The sequence below is a fragment of the Nannobrachium achirus genome, assembly GCF_963921795.1.
Source record: "Nannobrachium achirus genome assembly, chromosome: 13".
Lineage (NCBI taxonomy): Eukaryota > Metazoa > Chordata > Actinopteri > Myctophiformes > Myctophidae > Nannobrachium > Nannobrachium achirus.
This window is the reverse complement of record NC_137833.1, coordinates 34,242,996-34,259,243: the sequence shown is the minus strand read 5'-3', so window position 1 is coordinate 34,259,243 and position 16,248 is coordinate 34,242,996. Positions and strand designations below refer to the sequence as shown.

Below are 16,248 nucleotides of genomic sequence, written 5' to 3'. Positions count from 1 at the left end.
GGCAGCATGGCTCACCTGACCATGTTGTCTTTTTCCACATCTCTGTAGATTGCCTATGGGTTTTCCAGCACTGAACTCTCAAATGTCCTTTTGTCTTTGTAACAAGGAGTTTATGCACTGCAACTCTAACTAACATCCTTTTCTATGTATATAGCTGTTGACACTACAGAGTACAGACAACTATTATTACTGACCCAGTCCTGACCTGCATTGAGATACTCAGTCACCTGAGGAAGAGTTCCTCTTCTGTTTTTCCTTGCATATCACACTAATGTATCACAGTGACTGAGTGTGCTTTTGACAATGATTTCTAACCCTATTTAACATATCTTTCCCAAAGATGGCACCGAAATCAAGGTCATCAAGGCATTTTTACACATTCTACAGAGCATGATAGGATATTAATGCTGTATCATGCAGTCATGTGTGTGTGTGTATGTGTGTGTGTGTGTGTGTGTGTGTGTGTGTGTGTGTGTGTGTGTGTGTGTGTGTGTGTGTGTGTGTGTGTGTGTGTGTGTGTGTGTGTGTGTGTGTGTGTGTCACACACACACACACATACACAAAGCTCACACAAAAATGCACGCATGCACGTACACACACAAAGGGAAAGCGAACACAGGGAAAAGACAGACTCTGGCTTTAAGTATTGATTTTCCATACTCTCTCCAGATATAAGCCTATCAGCTATTTAGAGGACGAGATGAATTGTTACAAACAAAGACCCATCAACCTTGTAGAAGAATGAAACATCAAGGTCGCCAAGGGGAGATAAGACAAACTGTGAATTCCAGCTAACACACATAATTAGAAATCCTTATATATTTAAGCAGATATTATCTCAAGGTAGAATATATTTGTGTTGCTTTTGGGAACCTCTGTTTCCAAATATCTGACTCTGTAGACATGACCATAGCATGTTGCCAGTTGCAGCTAACATAAAGATTAATAGGTTATGACAAGGAATGTGTGTTATGTAACTTAAAGGACGTGACTGATTTGTCAACAATGAATGTTCTTGACCAGTAAGAGAAGCAGTTATTTGGTTAAATTAATGTATTTAGTAATAAAGCAGTGCAATAACAATACTGCTACTATACTGCTACACAAGCCCAGTCCTTAAAGTGACAAATCACAGACCCATCAACTAGAAACAAAACTAAATAAAAAAAGAGGAATTAGTGACTGATGAATGAGAAATGTAGACATATTGTCCCTATTCTGGGGTGAACATCTGGCAAAAACAGCAGATCTACATGCTCAAAACATGTGAGCTTGTAGGTCGGCTATTATTGGCGAAGATATTTAGCAATAGACTGCTGGGAGATTCCTGTCAAAGAAGTATACAGGGTTTAAGTGGTTGGGGTAGCTCACCTCGAAAATGTGTGTGCGTGTGTGTGTGTGTGTGTGTGTGTGTGTGTGTGTGTGTGTGTGCGTGCGTGCGTGCGTGCGTGCGTGCGTGCATGCGTGCGTGCGCGTGTGCTTTGATGACCGGGACATCGGTCAATACGAGACTCAGTAGGAGACTCCGCCCGTCAATAAATTATTGGCATAGGAATGTGACAAAAACAAAAGAATCTCCATGAATGGGGTGTAATTGATAGAAAATAAGTAATTTTTGGGTGAACTACTCCTTTAAGACACTTATCCACATGCACATCTGCTGCTCTAGGAATCAGAATCAGATCCCATCAGTCTTCCTCCCTGTGTCTCCCAGTCTCCCTCTTGGCTTTCCAACTATCTGACTAAACAAAAGCACAAATACAAAGAGTGCTGGAGTTCCCGCTGGTCTTAACTCACTTTCTCATAGTGTCATCTCAGCAGAAAGTGGGAATCCCCCTAGGCTTAACCTATAGCACATGGCTGCCTTTCAGCTGGACAGAGCCACATTTACAGTAGCTGCTTGCTCCTGAGAGCCAACCGTCTCCCAGATTAGCTTAGTGAGGTAGGCTATATCAAACAAGATGGAATCAGATTGAAAAGAGATTTAACATGGAACACCACAGCTTCCACAACTTAGACCAGACTGACCTGACTTAGTGTTTCATCTTAGTACAGTATGTGCACACAGACAACACACGAAATACAGCTCTGAAATATTTTCATAATATAGAAGATGTAGTTTCTAAATACAATACTATAGTTTGATAATATATTAGTTATTGCGCAAGGTTTTTTTCTTCTTTTTTTTCACCCAGTGCCAATTACCTAACCTGTTATCCTGTTTTCTGCTCTCCCTCTGCCGCGCCTGGGGAGACAACGGACTGACCTCATGCTTCCTTCAGTGCAGCATGAGTAGTCCAAGTTGCTTCTTTTCACCTGACAGGGGGGATTTCCCCGGTTTGGACGTAGCGTGTGGAAGGAACACGTTATTCCAACCAGTTCCTTTCCCCTCCATCAGGCGCCCCGGCTGGCCAGGGGGAGGCATTATAGAGACCAGGATTACTGCATGTTTTTGTGAGGGTATCTACCCTCTGAGACACGGGGAGAACATGCAAACTCCACACAGAAAGTCCCTTTCGCCAACCCTACCTAGGGTGTGCGCGCTGATGACTCGGAAGAGAGAACACACCCCCAGCGTCCACAGCGTCCCCCGGTGGGAATCGAACCCAGGACCATCTAGCTGTGAGGGACAGCGCTACCAACTGCGCCACCGTGCCCCCCCATAGGTCGCAAGATTACTATGAAAACCAGCATCTTGTCCGCGTATCTCTGTCTGTAGGTCACGCCTGACATTGTGGTTCCCCTGACACATTACTGTGACATAACAGGTGATATCACAGGCGACATCACCTATGTAAAAGTCCATATTGGGATTCCCCAGAATCCCTTTTATGCCCATATACCGTATGAAGATCCCTGATCGATATACATCACTGGCCAGATGGCCAAGACATGGCCCATATCTGTGTGGCTGGTTCAAATAGGGATCTCCATGTATGGGCATAAAATGGATTGTATGTTGTGATGTCATGGGAACCACTCTAACAGAATCCCTTTTATGGCCATATCCATGTATGGGCATAAAAGGGATGTACCATATACAGTACATGGATCTCCATATGGCCAAGAATTGGTGCCCTGAGGCGTCTTACTAGTAGTTTCATATTGGGAAAAAAGTGGACTTGAAAGTGTTTTCCTCTAAACAAGTTGAAATTGAAAATGTTAGTATAAGTAAAAACATTCTGATAATGTCCAAACTGAAACTAAGCCACAGGAGAGAGAGAATGAGAGAGATTCATCATGAGATTGCGCACGCGCGCGCGCGCACACACACACACACACACACACACACACACACACACACACACACACACACACACACACACACACACACACACACACACACACACACACACACACACACACACACACACACACACACACACACACACACACACACACACACACACACAGGGAGGACTATATCCAATGAGACAGAGGATATGATGCAGAGAGACATGGAGAGAACGACCAGCTATTATACCACATCTCATCCAGTCTCTTCATATCCATGGTTGGATACAATACTCTTATGATTCAGTCGGACAACACGGACACATCACTGTGTCCATATACTGTAACTTCCCAAGAATACAGCATTTCATGTTTTAACCACAACTAGCAAGTATTCTAACTGTGCTTGCATAATTTGTAAGCAGCGTTGTTCTAAACTGTTGGTTGGAGTGTGACTTGGCAAAAACAAGCTGCTGCTCGGTCTATGAAAATAACAGCACAATTCCAGAAATCTTGAGGCCAACGGTTTGCGCTGTTGCCTTTCAGCCAGAAGGTAATGGGTTTGAATCCCACTGGGGACCAAGTGGAGCCTTTAAAGAGTTTGAATGTTCTCCTTGTGGTCATGTTGGTTACCTTGCACATCAAAAGACAAGCATACTCCTGACACTGTCCTTGACAAAAGGCACTAACTAGCCTTAAAACTGGAGCTGACATACAAAGTATGGCTGCCCTGCCCACTGGTGCCCAGTGCCCACTGCTCCTGAAACAGGCCAAATACTTATAAGACCACAGAAGTTTCACCATTGAGAACCACCAGCAAACATTTCTAAATCACCATGGCCAGTATATTCAATAAAAATCACACCCGTGTGAACTGAGCGGTGGTTTACCCCCCCCCCCCCCCCCCCCCCCGCAGCGCCCCTCCCTTAACATGTGTGGTCATAAAAGGTACTACACCACAGGCAGGCTACATACAGACAGACACACACCAGAGGCTACATACAGACAGACACACACACACACACACACACACACACACGGCCACGCTATGGAGACGGTGTGACCACCGCTCAAAAACACCACATACGGTATGTCCTTTCATTGCCCCATTGCTCGAATGCCAGGTAGGGCTAAAGTAGCTCCCGGGAACAAACAATAGAGCTATTGTGCATTTTATAGAGAAATTGCTCTAGTCTAAAACAATCCAGTAACCACACAGTTCACCATACAGTACCCCAGTTACACTTAGTGGAATAAAGTAGCAGAGAATTTTACAAAAGGGAAGACATGTTTTGAAATGAGGATTTTTTGCACATTTCATAGTCCTTAAAATCTGCATGATGGATCATGTGAGGATATGTATGCGCATGCTGGCACTAGTTCTTTAGCTCTTTCCTCAGAAGTATTGTTCTGGAGCTGCATACAAACAGTTTAGTGGTACAACAGTTAATCAAACTAATACATTTAATCGAGAATTCTATGATCACAATGTCTCGATGTGGTCGTCATGCAAGTATAGCACAACTGACTCGGTACCGAGGTACTTTGCTTTTCTATCATGCACTCTCTACAGCAGGGTTTCTCAAAGTGGGTGCCCGGACGCCAGTCCCAGGGGTGCCTCAAAATACTTTGCTAAATAAGATGCTTATTGTTAATGAATTATTAATAAAGTTAAATAAATATATGGGTATGGATAAATCCATAACCAAAATAAGATAGAGACGAGCCAAAGGACTATATCGTAGATTGCTGTATTTGAAGAGAGTCAGACAAGGAGACAAAACAGTGAGCGTACCATAGTGGCAGCTTTGCTAATTCTCTCTCTTTCAAAATGGAAGTTAACATTCAGTATACCGGTATAAAGAGTACAGATTATGACAGTAAGATCTTTGTGGGACTCATTGATTAGTTCCCAGATCATAACAAGGAAGACAGTGACACGTAGTGTTGGTAACTTTCCACTAGTGACATACAGTCTAAACCAAAACATGATTTCATAGTCAGGGCAACCAAAGTTGCCATGACCTGTAATCTATTAGCCTGAACTTACAGTATACAACCAAAATATGGTCTCCTATACTGTAAGTTCAGTTCATAATATAACCTTATATGGTCATATGAGCCTCATACACAGATCATAGAATATCATAATTCATATCTAACACTTATACTTAGTAAAACAGACCTGAGTTGGACTGTACTGGCAATCTTGTTCAGCCTACAGTACTGTACACCAGGTCTCTTCACCAAAAATAGCAGATCTACAAGCTCACTGAGCTTGTACCGTAGATAGACATTATATGTAAGTTACTGTAAAGTAACAAAACAATGTAATTCAGAGGGTAGCCTGCATCCACAATGCTCCAAAGGTTCAACTTCATACTGAGCATACTAGGCCGAACGCCAGATTTATTAGTGGAGTGCTGGTGCCGCAGCCGATCTACAAGCTCACAATGCATTGAATAGACCTGCTATTTTTGGTGCACAACAACGACATTAAGCATTAGTTATAATGGATTAAATACAGAGGGAAATTGTGTACTTAACAATACTATGCAATTATAAATCAATACATTTACCCCAAACTAATCTATAATTGAATTTAGTTTGATATTCCGTGCTGTAGGTTATGCGTTATTTGGAAACATGTTCTTATATTCTCTGGCTTTGTGTGTCGCTGTGTCTTTGTTGCATTTGGGAACCCCATGGAACAAGCAACACATAGCAGTGAGCCATATGACACCATGGCCAGATTAACTGTCACATGGGTGACACTCTCCAGCTATAGACAATGTGCGTGCACGCACGCACACACACACTCACGCACACGCACGCACACGCACACACACACACACACACACACACACACACACACACACACACACACACACACACACACACACACACACACAGCCCTTTAGAGAAAGTGTTGGTAAAGTAAAAACAGATACTGGAACCAAGCATGCCTAATTGTCTTGTCCTTTGAAGCCTATGCTGTTCTGTTAATGTAATAAAGTATGTTTAGTGAATGTAGCAGAGTGGGAGAAAAGTGATTTAGTTTTGATTCTGCTGACTAATATGTAAAAATCAGCAGGGTAACAAGTTTTGACCTAACGAGATTAACATCAAATACAGTACGATTGCTGTGTGTACATGTTAATTAATTAATTCATAATAAAAGTCTTCATTCAGAAACAGATGGAAACTGATGATCCGCTATAACGTTGCCTAGCATAGCTTTAATATCAGCCAAAAGATACTTTTTTATGTCCAAAACATTTGCAACAGGATATCATGCTAACTTCACAAGTCACACGTTTCAAAAGGGCATCATATAAACTTGTTTTCTTGTTTGAAGTTTTAAGCCAATTGAAAATATTGTTTGACTAGACTGTAAATGCCCTATAGTACGAAATCCAGACATAGCAAAATAAAAGGATTTACAATTTATAGTGCTCTACATGGTGATGTTATCTTCTGTCTTCGACTGAAATGTGTGTTCTGAATGTCCTCTTTAAAATAATATAAAACAGGCACTTGGCAAGCAATAGATCACAGTTAATCTATGTTAGATGCAAGCTGGATATGAACACTCGGCATGTATTGACAGAAAGTACCAGCCCCAGCCCCTACAAACTGTTCTAAGAAGATCTGGTATCTGGCCCACTTTCTATAAATAGTACTATATCTGAGGCATGCATGCACGTGCACACACACTCACACACACACAAACACACAAACGCACGCACGCACGCACGCGCGCACACACGCACACACACACACACACACACACACACACACACACACACACACACACACACACACACACACACACACACACACACACACACACACGTCGCACACAAATGCATGCATGTCGTAATTGCAATAGTGTCAAGTTGCTACGGTACTACAGTGTACAATAGCCTCCATCCAAGACCCTGACCGGGTCAATCACCTTCTATTAGCGTAGCTATGCATGTACAGACCCAAATGCAGGGTCTTCACCTGGCTTATTTCACACAAGCATAGCCTGTTGTATAGGTGTAATATCTTGTGCATATCCTGCATAATTACAGCAAGTATTCAATTCTAGTATGAGAGCATATTTCAGTGAGTAACTGTTGGCTTTCAGCATGTCACAGTGATATCTGTCTGCTTACAGGAGATTCTGTTATGCCTTTATTTGTGTGTGTGTATTTTGAGCATTACAGAGAATGGTTCTTTCAGAGAAGTCATTGAATCAATGTGAGAAATCAAGAAATGAATGTGCATGACAGATGACAATTTCCACGCAATTTTCTTGCTGATCATTTCAACTCAAAGGCTTTTTTCTCTTCGACTGCTCAGATTATGAAATAGTGTGTGTACTGTGTGTGTGTGTGTGTGTGTGTGTGTGTGTGTGTGTGTGTGTGTGTGTGTGTGTGTGTGTGTGTGCGTATGGATGCATGAGTGTGTGTGTACATTATTTTATGCATGCCAGTGGACAGGGATCAAAAGTGACCAAAGTTTACAATATGCGTATGAATGTGTGTAATATGCATCTCACCTGGAGCATGAGTTCACAGTCATCACGCCCGACAAAGATCATTTCTCGGGGGAGGCGGTGGCGAGTCCCCCCACTGTTCACCAGAAACCAAGAGGTCACACTCATCTCTGCTTTCTGCTGCTGGCTTTGGTACACACCTAGCGAGTAACACAGTACACAGTAGTATCATAATCACATTTCACATTTGAAATACATAAAACAAAAACAACAACACTTGGTTTGTCATTTGGACAGGTGGTAGTGTTTGGTGAAAATAATAGCTCAATACTCAATCTTGTCCCAAGGACAGCTGAAATTATGTCAATACTGTACCAATGTGCCAATGTTAAGGCTCTACACCAGGGTTCCCCAATAGGCGGCCCCCGGGCCATTTGCGGCCCGCGGGGGCTACTGTCTGGCCCCCACCAACCCCAGTAATAATGGTGGTATAAGAGCAGAAAAAACACTAGTATATCGTCGTTGTCGGGTGGAAACCTCGTTATCTCCAAATTTGTACGTTCTTTCGCAAAGTAAAGCCCTGCTTCATCGTACAAGGCTGTCGCACAAAAGTAGTGAAAACAGCAGATCTACAAGCACACAACGCCTTGCGGTGCGAGGCGTTGTGTGCTTGTAGATCGGCTGTTTTCACTAGTTTAAATCATTTTTAAAATAATAAATGCAAAACGAACGGTTTTGGACATACAAGATTTTCACCCGACAACGACGATATCTGAACTGTCGCTGGAGTAGCGGGAACGCCACCGTCGCCCCACAATGTTGTGGCCCTCGGCTTGGCACCCTAGACATAATTCGGCCCTTGGGGGAAACTAATTGGGGAACCCTGCTCTACACATTCTGTGGAAAGACAAAACAAGCACACCTCAAGTGGTTGAAATATTAGAAATTGTATTGTAATAATGGGCTAGTACACACCTCTGGTCCAGGAAGCTCACTGCTGACAGCACCTCACGTTTAGGCCATCCTGAGAGAGGAGAGGAGACAAGAGAAAGGAGGAGATTTTAGTTTGGTTGTTTCATTTGTAGTCAGGGAAGGAAACAAGGAGCTGAAACTGAAGGTGAGATGAGATCACATATTGATGTAAGGGAAAATTGAACATGAGAAACAAAAAGAGAGTGAGACAGAGTAATTTAAAATGCAAGAAAAACAAAACAGTAGCTGCAAAGAGAAAAAGCAGAGGTTGGAGTACACATTTATAATCCAAACATTTGTTCTTGCCCTATTTGTTTTTTCGCTGGCAGAGAGAATGAGTGAGGGGTCTGTCTTGCAGCGTGATGTCTAACTGTCTAAGCATGGGACATGATGCTAAGCTAGCTGGCTATCTACATCCTCTCATTCTCTCTCCAACGCTTTCTCGCTCTCTCACCCTGCATGATCATTGCCAGATGCCGGAGGAGGAAGTGATGTAGGAATGTTGGCTGAACTCCCTAGCAGGACGTTTGTTTTCCCTCCCTCCTCCCCTCTCTCTCTCTCTCTCTCTCTCCTCCTTCAGATGAGCTGGAAAGGAGGTCAAACTCTGCCCCTCTCCAACTCTCTAACTGCCCAGGCCAAGAGAACAACTTTAAACAAAAGTGAATAACTGGCTCGCTGGCTGTATACAATGAATAATGAACTGTCTGAACAACTGGTTGCCAGACTGACTGTTTGGCTGACCGACGGGTGACGTGCAAGCTGACTGAATAACAGCTGGCTGTATATTTGGCATACTCACTTGTTGACTGACTGCCTGCCTGCCTCGTTGTAATATGTCCGATGTGAAAACTGATTGCCATTTGGCCTTTTCAACACAGAACCATGTGATGATAAATGCTACTGTAAGTGGAACACATTTTCCAAATGTACCAGATCAGTAGTGAAAAGAAACTGTCAGCTGTTCTTTATTAGTTATGAAATGCCTTGCAATGTTGCAATGATTTAATAACTCCTTATTTCAAGACTTTATTCAAGATTCAGATTTCACTGATTCTTTTGACGGTAATCACTGCAAGCAACGGGAGCAGTCAGAGGTATAAAGTGCCACGTCAGGATCATCAGACGCAGAATTAACGATTATTGAGCTAAACCCTTGCACCCCTGCCCTCTTAAGTACTAAGTAAGCCCACATCAATAATCCTTATGGTAAACTTTTAATCAGCTGCACATGCACACCTCTGGCTGTCTGTTTGAAGCTGTCACAAATATACGCAACCACAGAAAATAAAAAAATCACACCCGTGTGAACTGAGCGGTGGTTCCCCCCCCCTTCCCCCTTACCCCCTGTGTGTGTGTGTGCGTGTGCGTGTGTGTGCCTGGTCTGGCCTGGCCTGAACAACAGCGCCCCTCCCTTAACATGTGTGGTCACAAAAGGTACTACATACAGGCTACATACAGACAGACAGACAGACCCACACACACGGCCACGTATAGGAGCGTTGTGACCACCGCTCAAAAAACACAACAGCCGTTCCTTATGGAAATAGTTCGATGTCTGGATTTTATAATGACAAGCAGGGCAAACTATAGAGTAATGTGGAAACTCCCATTGTCCCACTGTTTGAATGTTACTACGGGGGCTGGGCTACAGTGAGAGTAGGCCTACCGCATTGTTTAGAACTAACCTACACAGAAATACAAGAGCATAGCACCCATTACACTATAATACTTGTGGTGTGCCCTTCCCCTCAGTAACCAAGGCATTAGAAGGCTAGCTGGCTCATTAGCTGCTGTATTCCCACCACAGAATGCAAAGTTGAGGAGAATGTGGTCAAGGGGCCTGTCAGTGATTCATACCAGTCTGTGTGTCACCAAAACCCTCTCACTATCACACATCAAAGAGCTTTCACACAGCTGGGGAACACAGTGCACAGAGACAGACACAGTTGGGGAGTCCTTACGTACGTTGCTATATTATACAAATGCTGATTAGTACAACACACACGTGTGTCCATATCTCAGCATGATTTATCGTTAGACATTTTCATTACATATTTTCGCTGGTGCTTGCAACTTACAAGTGCAGACCCACAGACATGCATGCTGCAGTGTGCCTTTATTGGTCTCCTACAGCGGGTGGGACGCAAAGCAAACCAGATCAAAAGAGACATGAGGCAGACAGGCAAGCCTATCTTACCATGGTGTAACACAGAGTTAGCTTGCAACAAAACTAAATGTAGAAACATAATTATGTATATCATGAACTTTGTGTAATCTAGATCCATGATTGCGTGTGGTTTGCAAGAGAAATCCAAGTAATTACAACATAAAACAAACGCAGGTAACACCACATACAGTAGAAATATCATAATATTTCCCCTTGCAGGGTCAGGTCAGTCAACCAACCAGGTAACCTTTCAAAAATCCTTACAAAGACACTGAACCCTGACCACCTGTTCACTCATGGTAAGTCATACTAGATAACATCAGCTAGCAAGAACCCAAAAGCGTGACAATCTGATGCCCATGAGATTTTTTTGACGTATGCAATTGTACATTTTGGGTGGCACTAGAGGAGCCACAAGGTCATCATCACCAGTCAGTAGGATTCATCCTCCCGCGGGAATGACGCTGCACAGAAAATTCCATGGCAATCCAGTCAGTGGTTTTAAAGACATTCTTTTTGGGATGGACACAAAGACGGTCTTACCATCTCCCTGCCAGCGGGGCTAAAACATGCTAATGATTTTCTGCTTAATATTTAGCTCAAAAGCTGAATAAAAAACACGGCTAAGTAGTACAACAACAACAGCAATAGTTTTGTCTCAACTCCACTCCACTCTGGGAGGCAGCATCCTGGCCGGGGGTGAAGGGACAAATAATGACTTCATAGTTTGGCAGGAATTCACTCAATCCCAAGACCTATACATTCTCTCTCTCTCTCTCTCTCTCTCTCTCACACACACACACACACACACACACACACACACACACACACACACACACACACACACACACACACACACACACACACACACACACACACACGCACACACACGCACACACGCACGCACACACGCACACACGCACACATGCACACATGCACACAAACACACAGTGAGTGAAAGAGTGGGATTATTCTAAAATGACTGTGGATGCTTTGTATGGAGGAGATGGCCTGAGAGAGACGTGTGGTGGCCGTTTCCTGTGGTGGACAAAGCGCGCTCATCTTTGAATCCACAGGATATTTGACAGTGACGGTTAATTTGCTGACTGTCTGAAACTAATGGGAAACCACGTGCAGTCTACAGTGCAACCACTGAAGCGCTGCAAAGAGCCGCTGGAGAATTCCTGAAGGAATTTCATTTATTAGCAGGGCCGGATATACAGTACTGTATGTCCTCAACAAAATCATACATTTACAGCTGTGCTGATATAAAATACAACAGCATGGCCGCTCGTGAGATATTGCTTAACCACACTACTTTGTTGAAAGTATAGTGAAAAATAGCCCTATGCTATGTCCTGCAAATGTTAGCCTACAGTATGTTTGCCGAAAGCCTGCCTATTTTCACAGAATGTTCGCCTATCATGACATGCCCAGAATGTTCATAAAACACTGATGCAGAAGAACTTATTCTGGGCAAATCAACTCATTTACAAACATAGCATAATCCTAAAATAATGAAACACAACTAGCGTTTTAACGTTACATTACAGTCAATGAGCTAAGCTGTTGGGACATGCAGAGTGAAAGCAGGCCTGTGTGGAGTAATTGGAATGATCCACGTTGACTAATCCTGTGTATAGCTAAGACAATGTTTCCATTCTCCATTGAGAATGTGATGTTTGGTAAGCACAGTTCACTTTAACAACTAAAATCTCGGACTTTCCAAGATGGCGGCTTGCTAGCAAGTCACGTTTGGTGTACCTCCGCTAGTGTTACTCAAAATACTGATATAACTTGGACAGTTCTTAATAAAAGTGAGCATTTTTGGTGTTAAATCGATGGCATTATCGACCAACAAGAAACCAGCAACTCGTCTACAATCTAGAGTAGCTTTTGATCGACTTTTCTCCCCGATGGAAACTCACGCTAAACAACCCGAGCAAGAGGGGGACAAACACGGCGACTCCAACATGCAGTCTGACGAAGCTATGGCTACCGCTACCCCCTCCACCGGGAGTGGAGATGATGGAAACAGGTCTGTTCTGGACGCTATTCGGGCTATGGAGACCTCATTTGACCGCAAATTTCAATGCCTAAACGGCAGATTCGACGGAGTGATGGCGGCGATTGATGGAATTAAGGCTGAGGTAGCTGGGTGCGTCACACGGGTTACTGCGACCGAGTCCCGTATCTCTGATACTGAAGATGCAGTCAATGGTCTCCAGGCTAAAGTGGCTTCTCTAGACAACGAGAACAAAGATTTAAAAGCAAAGGTTCTGGATCTTCAGACCAGATCCAGAAGGTCCAACTTGAAGCTTGCAAACGCCTGTGAGACAGAAGTACCAAATGGTAAATTATGCTCGTATCTGGAGGACTGGATTCCTAAGGCTCTGAATGTCAAACCTACTTCCAAGATATTTCTTGGTAGGGTTCATAGGCTGGGCCCGAGAAAGGATGCAAGAGCACACCCCAGAACCATTATCATGCAGTTTCTTAATGATCGGGACAAAGACATGGTTTGGGAAGCTGCCAGGAAGAAGAAGGAGATCAAGCTAGGCAACAGACGTGTGTGGTTCCAGACAGACGTACCACCAGAACTCTACCAGAAGAAGAAACGATTCGACTCGGTCGTAAAGAAGTTCCAGGATATGAACATCAGAGCCGGAGTCGTTTACCCTATGTGCCGGCTTCGGGTGACCTATTTGGGGAGAACGCACTCATTCGACAACCCGGAGGACGCAGAGGTTCTGGCTGGGACGATCAACAGAGAGACGAATGGCGAAGGGGTTCCACTATCTGAGACGCAGGACGAGGACAATGGGACGGGGTAATGTTCATCGATCGGCTGACTGTTTTCTAATTCACTAACTTTATTAATGTCGAGGACTATTCTTCATTGAACCTGATTCAACCCACCGATCGTATCCTTTTGCTGCTGAAATCAGCCTCTGCCCACAACTTTTCTTTGTTCTATAATTTTTTTTTTTTATTATTATTAATATTGTTTATTGTATTCCCTTAGATTTTGGCCTTTTTTCTTAGCTACGAAATGAGATGCGGACAGGACTAACGAACTGAGATATAACTCTTGTGGCTTTGCCCGAAATGATCGCAATATTTGATTGCTGGTTTTAAATCCGTAGTCTCATTTCTCCGATAACTACTAGGCTACTCATCTGAATTCTCACCCCCCTTTCGTTTTTTTTTTTCTGATCGAGTACTGATGTGCTGTTTTCCTATTATTGTTACTATCATTTTGTCAAGGCTTGAAAATAACTAAGGGAACTATTTTTGTTACTTTATTGTATCTAGGGGAGGGGGGATTTTACAGCCTTCTCTTTTCTTGTTTATGTAGCTATAGTAGCCATATGAGAACTGGCGTTTAATTATTATTTTTTATTATTAGTGGCATGCACTACTACTATTCTATTCTGTTTGGGTTTGGGAGTGATCAAGGCAGCTACTGTTATTGTATTGGTTACGAAATGGGTTCGTTGGAATGATAACCCCCTTTTTTTGTGTGTTTTTTTTTTCTTTTCTTCCATGCTGACTTTATTACCACCCCCGTTTGTTGTTTTTGTATTGAAATGGAGGCACGGCGTCGTTTCTCTAAGCCGCGGTTCGCTGTGGATTGGAGGTGCCGACGTCGTAGCTATTATATTTTAGACTTCATTAATAACAACCGTGATTAAACATAGGTTCGGCAGCGTGGTCGTGCGCTAGCCGTTAGCTTTTCTGTTCAAAACTGCCACTCGCCCTACTTAAATGGTCTGCGCTCATTATACTATTTTTGTTTTTTAATTATTGCTCTATAATTTGTAACGTTAATGTTCAGACCTATTAGATCGCTGATTGTATTTTCTGACAATTGTTATATGCGAGTGAGCACAAGGGGGTGGTAGGATTTATGCTTTTGTGTTTACGTTCCTGAAACTACAATGCTTGCTAACGTGGCTATGATGCCATTGTGTACTGAACCTACAGAACCCTATATCCCACAATGCACTTCGCGGCAATACTTCTTTCACATCCGGGTCTAACGCGACCTACTTCCGGCTCATGCCGAAGTGACGTTGGTTGCTGTTTGGGTGACGCTGCATGTGTGGTGTAACCCTTGCAGTGCCTTGAGTTTTCCACAGAGTAGATTGGCATTGAACATAATGTGGATTGTGGTTAAGAGGCTGGGATCAAAGAGATTACTTATATGGGTTTACCCATTGTACTATAAGCAGTTGCACATCAATAATATCAATAACAAATCGGGAATAAATATATAAAAAAAAATATATATATATATTTAAAAAAAAAAAAAAAAAAAAAAAAAAAAAAAGATAAAATGATAAAAATTGAGGGGGAAAAAAAAGAAATGTTTTTCGATGAAAAAGCAAAAAAAAGTAGAGAAAAAAACTAAATAAAGGGAAATGGGTTCTGTAGGCCCCCTTTTTTTTCTTTTGTTTGTTTTCTGTTCTTCTTTCTTGCTGATCGTTGCTACATATTATATTGCTCATTATTCCATATTTAGGTCGATTAGAACTGTTTTCATATTTAGCTATAGGAGGGTCCACTTGGTTAGTCTGTATCTACAATGATACTCACGTCTGTGCTTCCAGGAGGACTTTCGCTGTTTTTGTTTTTGGCTTTTTATTTTTTGGATTGTTTTGGATTTGTGTGCTTGTGTGTGTGTACCCCTCCCCTCCCTCCCTTCTCCTCCCCACTCCCTCTCTCTCTGCTCAGATGCCGATATAATTTAGACGTTGGTGCCAATGACTGGTAGGAATATTAATTTCATTTCCTGGAATGTCAAAGGGCTAAATATTTCTTCCAAGATTGGAAAAGTACTTTCACACCTACAACAGTTGAAAGGGGATGTTTGTTTCTTACAAGAAACACATCTCCGCACAAAAGACATTTCTAGTCTTAAAAGATCTTGGATGGGCCACCTATTTCATTCTAGATACTCTGAAAAGGCAAGAGGGGCTGCTATAATTATACATAGAGATGTTGCCTTTGAACTGAACACAACAAAGATTGACCCCAATGGTAGATATGTAATAGTGTCGGGCAAATTGCAGGGCACTCCCGTGGTCCTGGCCTCTCTGTATGCCCCTACTTGGGACGATGAGGGATTTATTTCTAGGTTCTTCTCCTCGATACCTAATTTAAATGACCATCAGATTATAATTGGCGGAGATTGGAACCTTGTTTTGAATCCTAATCTTGATAGGTCATCTGCCGCTCAATCTACGCTATCTAAATCGGCCAAAGCAGTGACATTTCACGCCGACCAACTTGGCTTGTTAGACCCATGGAGGACCAAATCCCCTTCGGACAAAGTATTTTCCTTCTTTTCATATGTACACCGTTCGTACTCTCGTATTGACTTCTT

The 16,248-nt window shown here is 42.8% G+C and overlaps 1 protein-coding gene across 1 annotated transcript in view; it reads right to left on the bottom strand.

The window, feature by feature from the left end:
• The window catches only part of cep170aa (centrosomal protein 170Aa), a gene marked incomplete at its 5' end in the record, with an annotated part of 58,047 nt that extends 50,159 nt beyond the window's left edge, over positions 1-7,888 (bottom strand). Inside the window, one exon of the mRNA XM_080741169.1 lies at positions 7,784-7,888. Within this exon, the coding sequence (XP_080597295.1) occupies positions 7,784-7,888 (105 nt within the window). The remainder of the gene's footprint in view (positions 1-7,783) is intronic.
• Positions 7,889-16,248: the final 8,360 nt, after the last annotated feature.